The following is a 13,369-nucleotide window of genomic DNA, read 5'->3' as shown; positions in this document are numbered from 1 at the left end:
GACAGGCTGATACTACAAATGTGTACCTGTGGGCTGTATTGTTGAAAATTATTTTAATATACTGTGTATTTTTACATTAATTTTGTGAATTGGTACTCATCATGAAACCATTGAACTATATTACCATTCTCGTTGGCCTCCTGGCTGTAATCTTCCTCATTAAAATCTCCAAGAAGTTTGTGCTTGAAGTTAAAATCCTACCGATGCTTTTCTTTTTGTTTTCTTCAGGATGGTATTTAATGAAAGCCTGATCTGCATCACAGGCCCTTATAAAGAAACACACGGTGCATCCTCTAAAGGTGGTGCCAAAAATCACACTGTTTCTGTACACTATGGAAAAATCGCGCAGAAAGTGGTTAAGCAGCACCAATTTGCGTATGTCCCCAATCCAGTAATCGATGCGGTTGATCCACTTAAAAGTATCTACAGGTAACATTCTACATTGTGCACTTCAAAATGACTTGGTCTCCACCCAAAACCATTTCCTGACAAAAACCAGGGGGCCTCATTTATACAGGACGTGATCCACTGAGGTTCAAATATTCACTCCTATCTGGTACTGAACAGCCAAAACACTTCTCATAGGTAGATATTGTCAACCTGGCAGTTTGCATATTCAGCTTTTTATGATTCTGTTCAATATTTGAAAGAAATATTGGGAAAAGGTGCGAGAATGGCCCTATGTAGGTAGCCCCTGCAGAGCTGACACGGGAATGGTGGGCCAAACGGGAACCACCTGAGCTCTAAAATTGTATGATTCTATAATCGAGGAGGAGAACACAAATCGGATCGGTTAATGCTTATTACAGAGTACAATTGGCTACAGAAGTTGAGCTCATGTAGTTGCATACAGTTGAAATTCAAATTTTATGTCTGCTAAATGGTTTTAAATACATAAAAAATGAACATGATAGTCCAGCTTCGAGCCTGACCAGTGATCTTAATCGAAGTCAAAAAGGTGAGACACCGTGGACGGGACTTACTGTGCAACCCGTCCCGCGTTTAATGGTGGTGGGAGGTAGCCCGCCATTGGTTGATGGCAGGATCTTGTGGTCCTACCACTGTCAAAGAAAACGAGGAGTACACCACAGGAACAGGCCCTTCGGCCCTCCAAGCCTGTGCCAATCATGATGCCCTAACTAAAACTAAAAAAAGACCTTCTGCCCTTACTCAGTTCGTATTCCTCTATTCCCTCCCTGTTCACGTTCTCATCCAGGTGCCTCTTGCCAATGTGCCTGCTTCCACCACCTCCTCTGGCAGCGCGTTCCAGGCAACCACCACTCTGCGTGAAAAACATTTCCTGTACATCTCCCTTAAACTTTCCCCCTCTCACCTTGAACCTGTGCCCCCTTGTGATTGACACTTCCACCCTGGGAAAAAGCCTCTGACTATCCACCCTGTCTATGCCTCTCATCATTTTGTACATCTCTATCGGGTCTCCCCTCAGCCTCCGACTTTCCAGTGGAAACAATCCTAGTTTATTCAGCCTCTCCTCATAGTCAACACCCTCGAGACCAGGCCAACATCCTCGTGAACCTTCTTTGCACTCTCTCCAAAGCTTCCACGTCCTTCTGGTAGTGTGGTGACCAGAACTGCACGCAATACTTCAAATGCGGCCTAACCAAAGTTTTATATAGCTGCAACATGATTTCCCAACTCTTGTACTCAATGCCCCGGCTAATGAAAGCTTAAGGCATATGGTCTTAAAATATTTATCATATGTTAGTTGATTATTATCCCAGGTGTTGTTCACAAGCAAAATAAACTGGTCTATAGCTATAGAGTGTCGGTTCACTTAACTCCTTCCAGTGTTTAATGATGAATAAAAAACGGATGCTCCTGTCCCTAAGTTTGTCCAACTGAGCACCCAAATCACAGCACATGTATATGGAACTGCTTTTCATTGGATCTTGGTGCAACCCTCTGAGAATTTGCAGTGTAATTTCACACACGTTGGGCTGAAAGCATGTAACTGGAGCCTACAATATGAATTGGTGAACATAATCTGTATTGCTTTCCTCCAGTAAGTATACAGCCTACACGATTCACAGGACAGGGGCTTCAGATTTATGATGCCTCATCAATAGCTAATAGAAGTGAATATTTGAACTGTTTTTCCCTCCTTTCAGTGGGGGAAGGAATGAATTGTCGTACCAACTTTGAGTGTCCTTTCCTAGTTAACTCTGAATTAAGTTATAATTCTTGATGATGAAATTTAAAACAACTTTGCCAAACATAAAAAAATGATCGACTTATCTGGTCTTAAAATATTTATCAGTTGTTAGTTGATTATTATCCCAGGTGTTGTTCACAAGCAAAATAAACTGGTCTTTCTCTTCCTGTGATTAACCCTCTTTCTGCTTACCTTGAGTCTTAGTCTCTCCACTTACCTTGCATTCTTTTTCCCCCTCTATACTCAATGTTGGCAAGAGACAGCATATTCTCTTTTTTACATCAAACAAGGTTAATGTGCTGGTCATAATGAATAATTTGTTTTCTTGATGTAGTGGGGGAAGAAATATCACCGTGACTGGACAGGGATTTGATGCTGTGCAAAAGCGGATTATGAGAGTGAAAGTAATGGAGAATGGACAGCCAAGTGGATTACTTGTAGAAAAGGTACAGTTTGTTTCCTACACACTGCCATCTCCCAAGAAATGAGGTTCATGTAATAACCAAACTTATCGAGCGTGTTCATGCCAAAGTGAAATTATTTGAGGTGTGAACATGTGGCGCGGTGGTTGGCACTACTGCCTTACAGCGCCAGGGACCCGGGTTCGATTCCCGGCTTGGGTCACTGTTTGTGCAGAGTCTGCACCATCTTCCCATGTCCGCGTGGGTTTTGTCCGAGTGCTCCAGTTTCCTCCTACAGTCTGAAAGATGTGCTGATTAGGTGCATTGGCCATGCTAAATTCTCCCTTAGTGTACCCGAAAAGGCACCGGGGTGTGGCAACTTGGGGATTTTCACAGTAACTCCATTGCAGTGTTAATGTAAGCCTACTTGTGATGCTAATAAATAAACTTTAAACTGTTTAATTTTGCCTCTTACTGTTTGTTGAGTTCGTTGCTGATTAACTTGTCAATTTCATAAAATCCTTACAATGCAGAAGGAAGCCATTCGGCCCAATCAGCCTGCACTGACCCTTACCAGGCTTACCACATGTATTTATCCCACTAATCCCCCCCCCCCCCCCCCCCCCCCCCCCACAACTTATCCATCTTGGGACACCAAGGGCAAATCTAACATGGCCAATCCACCTAACCTGCACATCTTTGGACTGTGGGAGGAAACTGGAGCACCCGGAGGATACCCACGCAGGCATGGGGAGAACATGCAAATTCCACATAGGCAGTCACCCAAGGCTGGAATTGAACCCGGGTCTCTGGCACTGTGAGGCAGCAGTGCTAACCACTGTGCCACCATATATATATATTTGTATAAGTAATACAACTCAAATGTGAAACACCAGAGCTATAAACTTCCATTTCCTTTCCAGAATGTGTGGTTTATTTCTTGCCCTATTTCCAATCTGTAGATGGCAGCCTAGCAACCAATCAGATCATTATATCTGCTGTATGAAGTACAGCCAAAGCTGTCAGTTCCAGAAGATGAGAGGTCATTATTGACATTGTGCAGTTGTGAAAGTGGTTGAATAAGCCAGGTGACAAGACTATATAGTTAATAATTCATGACTAAGGCCTAAAGCAGTGAGTTAAATCATGGTGCCTGCCAAAGCTTTTCATCTGGCTTTCATTTGCTTCAATAGTTTATGTTTTGACTGAGCGGTGCCATCCTCTCCTCTGAGTCAGAGGATTGTGCAGTCAAGCCCAAAATTACTGCTTCCAAACTATTTAACTGCTATTCATTATTTGAATGTCAGCACAGATGTATATTTTTAATCTAAGCAAATTTAATAATTTGAATATACTCCCAACGGTGACATTGACGTTGCTGCAGTTATTGTTCGGAAGGAAGACACTGCTTTTTGTAAATAAAACCTTAATTTTGTCTTGCAGAATGAAACTGAAGCATTGGAAAGTTCCAATAATTCAATGCTCATCTTCCCATCGCCTCCTGCAAACCAGAAGGATGTTTGTATCTTTGTGATATTGGACAATTTTAATGAAAACAAAACCTTTGCATACGTGGAAGATCCAGTCTTTGAGAATTTTACAAATTCTGTACTTGTGCTGAAACAGCCCCCGATTTTCGTTAAGGTAATTATTAAATAGCCCTGAAGTCACATGGACTGTAAATGTTAACTCTGTTTCTCCCTCCACGGACGCTGCCAGAACTGCTGAGCTTTTGCAGCATTTTCTGTTTTTATTTCCGATTTCCAGCATCTGCAGTGTTTTGCTTTGAATTTAATTATTAAATTGTGTTTGTACATTTTGAAAGATTTTATTTTGCTAACTCTGTCTCGCCTTGTTTTATATTGCACTACCCATTTAACTAATGCTCCCAATACACTGGGTTAGATTTTCTGATTTAGCTTCGTCCAGTTGTTGGATGTTATGTTGGCATAATTAAGAAATGGTTAGAAGTTGTTGCACCAAATCCTCAGCTCATCTAATTTTCTAGCTGGTTTTGCAGTTACACAACTGGCTTCCATCAATTTGCTAAAATAATCTAATCATCTTCCCTTGACATTCAACAATATTATCCACTGCTGAATCCCACACCATCAACACCCTGGGAGTGACCGTAGACCAGAAACTTAACTGGACCCCACGCGTCAATACTGTGGCTATGTTAGTAAATCAGAGACTGGAGATTCTGAAGCGAGCAACACCCCATCTGACTTCCCAAAGTCAATCCACCATCAACAGGGCCAAACCAGAAATGTGATAGGATGCTGTTCATTTGCCTGGAATGTGCAACTCCAACAACACTCGGGAAGATCTACACCATCCAGGACAAAGCAGCTTGTTTGATTTGACACCCTATCCACCACCTTACACATCTCCACTAAGAGTACAATGGGCAGTGGTGTATGCCATCTAGAAGGTGCATTGCAGCAACTTGACATGGCTCCTTCAACAGCATCTTCCAAACTCTCAATTGTTACCCACTTACAAACAAGGACAGCAAATGTATGGAAACACCACCAGCTGCAAGTTCCCCCTCAAATTCCCACACCTTTCTGACTTGGAACTATGTAACTTTTCCTTCATTGTCGCTGGGTCACTATCCTGATCCTTATCCAACAGCACTGCAGGTATACTTACACCACAAGGACTGCAGCAGTTCATGAAACTGACAGATCACTACTTACTTAGAGGCAATTAGGGATGGGGATTAAACACTAACCTTATTAGTGGCACCTACATGACATGAGCAAATTAATTTTTAAAAAGTTAAATTAGACCTGTTATCCCTGAAGTATTCATGCGAGTTTCTTGTACTGTAATCACATTTCAAATGGGTGTCTTGGGCTGCTTGACTGTCCTGATAGCTGTTGCACCCAATAGTAAGAGTTGCATCAATATGTTGAGCAAATCTGTGCCACTCTACCAGATAATGGCATCATCCTATGCTATGCAGAACTGGCTACACTGACTTTGCATCAGCAGACATTCAGATCCTCAACTGTGCTATCGACACACAACCAGGCAACTTACTGTAGTTGCCTGCAACTTGCATTTCCTGAAATTCTGGCAATTATAATAGCAACAATGGTCAATTGCATGCTCAAATCCTTTGCTTTTGAGGCTAGATTCAATCGTCTGCTCTGGAATAGCTACTGTTTTCCCTAGTTCATCATTTTTTATCATTGCCACTTTGTCAGCCATTAAGTAAGAGTTTTGAGTGTTATCCCCTTATTACTGGCTAGAATTGTTTGAACCCTCTGTATTAATTGGGTCAGATATTCTTGTAAATATTAGGCCATTTCAAAGGGTTTTAGAGTCAAGGATATTGCTGAGAGTCTCGAGGTTACATCTCCTTGGGATGCAGGCATCACTAGTCATGCCAGCATTTATTGTCCTGCACACCAATACCTGTGTGTACACCTGTACTGCTGTTAGAGAGTGTGTCCCAGGATTTTGACCCAGTGACAGTGAAGAAATGGTGATATTTCCAAGTCAGGATGGTGAGCAACTTGGAGGAGAACTTCCAGGTGGTGGTTTTCCCAAGTGTATATTGCCATTGTGCTCGGAAAGTGCTTTTTAAGGAGCCTTGAGGAGTTCCTGTGGTGCATCTTGTACACTGTTGCCACAATGGGTCGGTTGTAGAGGAAGTGACTGGAAGGATTTTTACAACAATCAATGATAGTTTCACGGTTACCATTACTGAGCCAGCTTTCAATTCCAGGTTTAATAAATTGAATTTTTAATTTCCTTCAGCTGCCATGGTGGGATTTGAATCCATTCCCCCATCAGCCTTGATCTTATTCCAATGACATTACCAATACACCACCCTCTCCCCTTGTCACTGGAAAAATCTTTGGTGTGAATGTAAAATTTCCAAAGTGTTTTTCGAGGAAGAGTAACAAGCTCTTCTGGCCAACATTCATCCCTCAATCGATTCCAGCAAAACCCAGTGATTGGTCACTTTAACTCAATTATTCTGGGACCTTGCTGTGTGCAAGCTCGTTGCCATGTCTACCAACAGAACAAGTGATTGTGCTTCCAAAGCAGTTTATTGAAAGTGAAGCACTATTAGATGCTATAGAAATGCAAACTCATTATCTTTTTCTATGATGTTGTCCACAGTAGCATTTGAGTGGTTGATTTGAAAGCTACCTATTCCTCTATTTTAAGCAGTTTTTCCCACTCTCTTTCACAGATGTGAAATACATGAAATCCACAATAATGTGGAGTGATCTGTAACATCCAGCTTTCTGTAGATTTTCTGTGCCACTTGTTTATTTTTCTATTTAAAAGTATGATTGGGAAACAGTGGCTTGATATTTGTAACAGGCATTCTTTGCATAATTGAGAAGTGGGCAAATTTAAAGCCCGGTTAATGGCCGTGAGGTAAAATCAGTGGCGGGAAGCCACCATCGGGCACCCTTTGGGTTTGGTCTCTGACGACTGGATAGGTCAGCAATCTCAGCAGGATGGGAACAGTGATCATGATTGAAGGGGGTCGGGGGGAGCAATGCCAATTCTGCGCCTCTTGGCCCAGTGGGAGCAATGGGAAAGGCACGGACCTTGTGGAGCTGGCAGCTCCCAACTCCCTTTCACTGTCGGCTTTCATAGTGCCTGGGAAACCCAAGCAGTAACAATGAATTTCAAACCAGCTTCTAGAATGCACAGAGACACCCTGGCTCACCACAGTGTCTGACATCTGCCGCGTTTAAATAAGGCAGTGGCTGTGTGCCCAGTGCCCATCTTTAACCCTCCTCTGGCCCATTTCCAAGTTTGTAATTTTGGTGGCAGTTAAAGATTTGAATGTGAAAGGAGGGAGGAGAGTTTTTTTCAATATCTTGGTTGATGCTCGGTTGGATCATTTTCCTGTTTGCTGCTAATCTTCCATTGTTTAATGTTTTAGGGCAAACGTCTAAATGAGGCGATGACAGCAGAAGAAGTGAAAGCTTATATTGGAACAGAAGAATGCAAAGTTACAACGCTTTCCGTGAAGGACTTTGTATGCACTCCCCCAGAAAAACAGCCAGCACCCAAGAGGGTAAAGAGGGATGCAAATGATGATCTTCCAGAATTTATCGTAAGTACCTTCAGTTCTTACCACAGTTCATTTTTGCATTTCAGTCAAGCTTGTTAGGGGTCTGAAAACCTATGATCCTGCGCCCCCTGCACCTATAGTGGAACTTGTAACCCTGGCCCTGTTGAGTTACTCAGGTGAGGCAGTTTGTTAATCTTGGCAAGCATCTGCTGCAGTATCAACATAGCCAGTCTGGATATAGAAAGTAAGTGATGGAGATTCGTGGTGAGCAATGCTGGCCAGCTGTGGCACTGCAAAGCCTGAAAGCTTCACTGGAAATAGCAACACAAACTTTAAATGTGTGCCTTTTTATTAGAAAGCCAACTTCACAGCGATTAGTGTTCTGTTGAATGGTCCTTATACATGTGTAATCTATGCTAAAATTCCATGAAATGAGAATAGAGCACTTGGCCCATCAAGCCTGCTTCTTGTACGTACTGTCTACAGTGAAGCACACTTCAAAATAGTCATCAATCCCCACAGGGCTATTTCCCTAAAAGCAAAAAAGATTAAGAGGTGAATTAATGTAAGAATTTAAAGTTAGGAAGGATTTTGTTTGGTTAGTTCGTGTCAAGGATCAATAATTCAACATCAGCATTAAGAGAATGAGGAGAGGGATTAAGGGAATATCCTCATGCAAAGAGTTGGTGGAGCTCAGAACTCCGTGCAGTTGAGGTAAAAGCCATTGCAGCATTGAAACAAAAAGTGAATAAATGAAGCAGAGGAAGAAAGGAACACTGGGGTTATTTTTGAATTGCCCAAGAGCTGGTACAGCTCATTCAAGGACTGACATCCTTTTTGTCTTGTAAATTTCGATCATTGTTTTATTAAACTCCAGCTTGCACCCTCCACAGGCAGCAATCCCACGTTTTTTTTCCCCCTTCCCTATCCCTTTTTTCTATCGCTCAGAATCTCTTGGCTGAATCTTTTGGCTTTACTTTGCACTTGTAAAGTAGTAATGGAAACAATTTAATTGTCATCTATGCCCTTCGGAGTAATACTAAATAAAATATTTTCTGTCCTGTTGCCACCTTTGTTAAATGCCATTAAACATTAATACATTCTGAAAACTGCTCTTTTCTTACCAGGTCAAAATGGGATACCGTGAATACTACCTGGGGAAAGTAAAATACGACACTCCTGCACAGCTACCCCTTGGACTTATTTTGCCACTTGTACTGATTCCAATGTTGTTGATTATTGGTGTGTCTATTTACTGCTACAGGTACGTGGAATATCTTCAATTAAGTCGAAACCAGACTCAAAACCTTTTATTCATAGAACAACATTTCTTTGTCATCAAAGTGAATAATGTCAATTTCATTCTTAAAACAAATCTGACTTTGCAAAGGTGAAAACCAGAGTTTTTGAAAAGCACTATTATCTTTGTTTCAGACGCAAGAGCCAGCAGGCAGAGCGGGAGTATAAGAAGATTCAGCTGCAGTTAGAGAGTCTCGAGGAAAGTGTGAGAGATCGATGCAAGAAAGAGTTCACTGGTAAAAATGCTCCTCCTCCTGATGATCGTTACTGAGTTCACTCCAGTGTCTCAGTCTAAATTTATTCCTCAATCATCCAGTCACTATCACGTTGCTGATTGTGGGAGTTTGCTGTGTGCAAATTGGTTGCCGTGTTTTCTTACAGTATGGCTACACTTCAAAGGCACTTAATTGACTGTAAGGTGCTTTGAATATCTAGTGGTCATGATATATAAATGCAACTTTTTTTTTTTCAAAATGTCATATACAGTTTTAAATTTTAATGTTTATTTATTAGTGTCACAAGTAAGCTCACTGCAATGAAGTTATTGTGAAAATCCCCATAAGTAGGTCAAGATAATTATCTGATTAATAACAATTAACCATAAAATCAGCTCCAGCCAGTCCATGCTACTCTACTCCGTGTCCCCAGTGCTGCAAGTAGATCATTCTTGGTGGCTGACTGTGGGTTGGAAATACCTTCAAACGTTTAACATGTTGAAAGCACACAAATTAATACTATGTTGAGAAAAGTTTTTAACACTTCTCTTCTCGTGTATCATCGCTTAAGAGGATTATTTTTAACGATATGCATCAATGTGGATGTTTGGAAGTGCTGTTTTTTTTTTAAAGTGAAGTTAATAGATAGCAAATAACAAAAGAGAAACCAATATTCAATCATTTATTTGAAATTGGTTGGATGATCTGTTGCAATCTTGTTTGAAAAACCTTTTTGTTTTTCAGATCTGGTGACTGAAATGGAGGATCACTCAAGTGAACTGAACGATGTGGGCATCCCCTTTCTGGATTATAAAACCTACACAGACCGTGTCTTTTTCTTACCATCGAAGGATGGTGAAAACGATGTCATGATAACTGGTAAACTGGACATTCCAGAGGCAAGGCGACAGAGCGTAGAGTTAGCCCTCAACCAGTTTTCCAATTTACTGAACAGCAAATCTTTCTTGATCGACGTAAGTCAATTAATTTTGTAGGATGAAGGGAATGGAAAGAATGAGGATCAGAACCGAACATGACTTTGCATGAAGAAATAAATTAGATTGTACACCAATTCAAGTGTTCTATTTAGTACAAGGTTGGAAGTATAGCTTTTAAGCAAAGTTATTTTTGGTTAGTGACGAGCTACGTAGCCCTCGGTGTGGAAAAAAAAGTCCTTGGACAATTTTCACTACATTGTGTCACATACTCTCTTCCAGACCAGGGAATTTTATGATTCCTTTCCATTGTCGATTGGAAGCAACCGGATTGGTTTTAATTTTCAGCTGTTTGACCAATTCAGCTGGCGACCAGGGTCTCATTACCACGTTCATCAGTGAGCTACAGACTCAAAAAGGGTACACTGCAGCTTGCCCACTCTAGGCTGTTGCAGTATTGGAAACGTGGAGAACAATCTGGCCAACAGAAAGTCAATCCAGAGTGGCAGCAGCCCTCATTATTGTTCTGGAGTTTAGAGAAGCACTTCTTGTGAGGAAAGGTGGCACTGTTTGTATCCATTGGAGTTTAGAGGAGTGAGAGATGATCTTACTGAAGCATATAAGATCCTGAGAGGAGTTGACAGGGTGGGTGCTGTGAGGATGTTTCCCCTTCTAGAGACCAGAACTAAGGCACACAGTTTAAAAGTAAGGGGCTTCCTATTTCAATTGGAAAAGACGAGATGTTTTTTTCTCTTAGAGGGTTGTGCGTTTGTGAAACTCTTCTTCCCCAGAGTGTGGTAGAGGCAGGGTGATTGGATATCTTTCAAGCAAAAGTAGATAGATTCTTGCCTAACAAAGAGGTCAAAGGGAATTTGGTTGGGGGGGGGGGTGGGGTGGGGTGGTGAATTGACGACAGGAAAGTGGCATTGAGGCCACAGTCAGATCATCCATGATCTTATTGAATGGTGGAGCAGGCTTTGGGAAGGGGGGCGGGGAAGGTGTGTCAAATGTCCAATTTTTCTAAGTTATATATTCATTCTGGTTCTGAATGGAAGCGCTGACGAAGGGTCATCCAGACTCGAAATGTTGGCTCTATTCTCTCTCCACAGATGCTGTCAGACCTGCTGAGATTTTCCACCATTTTCTGTTTTTGTTGCTGGTTCTGAAGGGGCCTGACAGTGTAGACACTTGGGGGTTGTTTCTGCTGGTCGCGGAAGGGCACGGTCTCAGGATAAGTGGACAATCAGTTCAGACCGAGATTAGATTTTTTTTAATGCAAAGGGTTGTGACTCCCTGAAATCCTTGAGATAGATAGATTTTTGGTCTCGGGGAATCGAGGTTTACGGGGAATGGGCAGGAAAGTGGAGTTGAAGCCCAAGATCAGCCGTACGCATGACTGTACAAAATGGCAGAGCTGGCTTGATTGGCCAGATAGTTTACTCCTGCTCCAATCTCGTGTTCTTGCATTCTTACAAATATGATCTGCTTTTTAGTCTCTCTGGTTGCACTGCCAGTTTGTCTTTCTAAATTTCAATCGGAGGTGTGTCATTGGATCTTGAACTGTGCATCAAAAGGACTTGCTGCCTGAAACTAGCAGGAGTTTTGGCTGCTCAACACTCAGTAATTATCAGGACCACCATTTACACCAAGCAGTCCATTGAAACCTACCCCCATATCTTGAATACTAGCAATAACTCTTGTTGCCTCAGTCAGTTAAAGAGCGGTTGGGGAAACTGGGCAGTGTTCCGGTTCACCTCTGGACGTAACTTGATGGATGGGATGGACATTTCTCCCCGATCATGACTGTAAGTCCTCCATGAACTGAGATTGGAAAGTCTCAACCCTGTTCCTAGTGGTTTTGAGCACACAATCTTAGCCCTAATATATCACCGTTGACAGAGAAATTGTGATCTCAGAAACACCATAAAAAAGGTGTTGTGGATATTAGACAGATTCAAACTGCAACAGTAAACTGGAAAGAATGCTTCATTCTGCAACATGTGCATCATGTGTGGCACGGTAGCACAGTGGTTAGCACTGCTGCTTCACAGCTCCAGGGACCTGGGTTCGATTCCCGGCTTGGGTCACTGTCTGTGTGGAGTTTGCACATTCTCCTCGTGTCTGCGTGGGTTTTCTCCGGGTGCTCCGGTTTCCTCCCACAGTCCAAAGATGTGCAGGTTAGGTTGATTGGCCATGCTAAAATTGCCCCTTAGTGTCCTGAGATGTGCAGGTTAGAGGGATTAGCAGGTAAATGTGTAGGGATATGGGGGTAGGGCCTGGGTGGGATTGTGGTCGGTGCAGACCCGATGGGCCAGATGGCCTCTTTCTGCACTGTAGGGTTTCTATGATTCTATGATGACGCTTAATAAATTTAATTATTCAAAGTCTTTCCTGATGGCTTGAGTGAGTTGCTGATCCATTTGTAACAGGACCCATCCCATCTTCACTCCCCAGTCTAATCTCGGAGGGTAACAGAAGGAACACAAGACAAATTGCCTGGTTTATGGAAGGGCAAATCACCCCAGGTTGCCCTGTTTTTGATTATTATCCTTCTCTCTATTGATGTACAAATAATTTGTCTACATTTGCTGTCAAAGGCCGATGCCAGTCAACACTTTGCAAAGCAACTGAGGATGATCAGTGGAAACTGCTCCCCACAGGGAGTCGTTGAGAGATTTTCCCCCCTGGCTTTTTACCTGGGGATTGCTCAGTTCTCAGGTGCACAGCAGAGTCAAAAGAGGGGGAAGAACTTTCACATCAGGTCTCCACTCCCTTCGGATAGTTGCAGGATTTCTGTTGTTCCCGGTGTAGAAATGTTCACTCCTACAACAGGTGTCAGCAAGTAAATGAAATGGGAGCAGAGTAACAGTGCCTTCTCTTATCTTTCTGTTTGAATACAAAATGTTTCTGTATTAGGAAGGGTGCCTGGAATAGGTTGGCCTTACACCCAGCACTGCAGTGCTTACAGAATGAAGGTAACTTTGAGGACTTGCAAAACGGTGCCTACTAAAGATCTTCAAACCTGTATGTTTGTTGTGGGGTTTGGAGGTTTTCAGCAGTGTTGACATTTCATTCCTGTTTTCCTACCAGTGGGTGTTTCTAAACCTGGTGAATGTTTGGCCTAGGGTATTAGATACCGTGACCTAACCCATAAATTAGATGTGCTCCACCCAAATGACACCCAAATGTAGGAGGAGGAGAAATGAGTCTCAATATCTTCAAACAAGGAAGTAATTTGAAGAGAGTGAGGAGAAATTGTCTTCCCAGAAACTGGAGTTCTAAAACTCTGCACA

The 13,369-nt window shown here is 42.3% G+C and overlaps 1 protein-coding gene across 4 annotated transcripts in view; it reads left to right on the top strand.

Annotated features, from left to right (window-relative positions):
* LOC144507995 (plexin-B2-like) overlaps positions 1-13,369 on the top strand; it is a 236,305-nt gene that overhangs the window by 206,049 nt on the left and 16,887 nt on the right. For all 4 annotated transcript variants that reach the window (XM_078235685.1, XM_078235683.1, XM_078235684.1 and 1 more), the window contains 7 exons: positions 229-429; positions 2,508-2,619; positions 4,018-4,218; positions 7,496-7,669; positions 8,755-8,891; positions 9,062-9,162; positions 9,886-10,115. In XM_078235685.1, coding sequence (XP_078091811.1) covers positions 229-429; positions 2,508-2,619; positions 4,018-4,218; positions 7,496-7,669; positions 8,755-8,891; positions 9,062-9,162; positions 9,886-10,115 — 1,156 coding nt within the window. The remainder of the gene's footprint in view (positions 1-228; positions 430-2,507; positions 2,620-4,017; positions 4,219-7,495; positions 7,670-8,754; positions 8,892-9,061; positions 9,163-9,885; positions 10,116-13,369) is intronic.

Source organism: Mustelus asterias, chromosome 19 (genome assembly GCF_964213995.1).
Source record: "Mustelus asterias chromosome 19, sMusAst1.hap1.1, whole genome shotgun sequence".
NCBI classification, from domain to species: Eukaryota; Metazoa; Chordata; class Chondrichthyes; order Carcharhiniformes; family Triakidae; genus Mustelus; species Mustelus asterias.
Note: the sequence above shows the minus strand (reverse complement) of the source record. Positions and strands in the feature narration are given on the sequence as shown.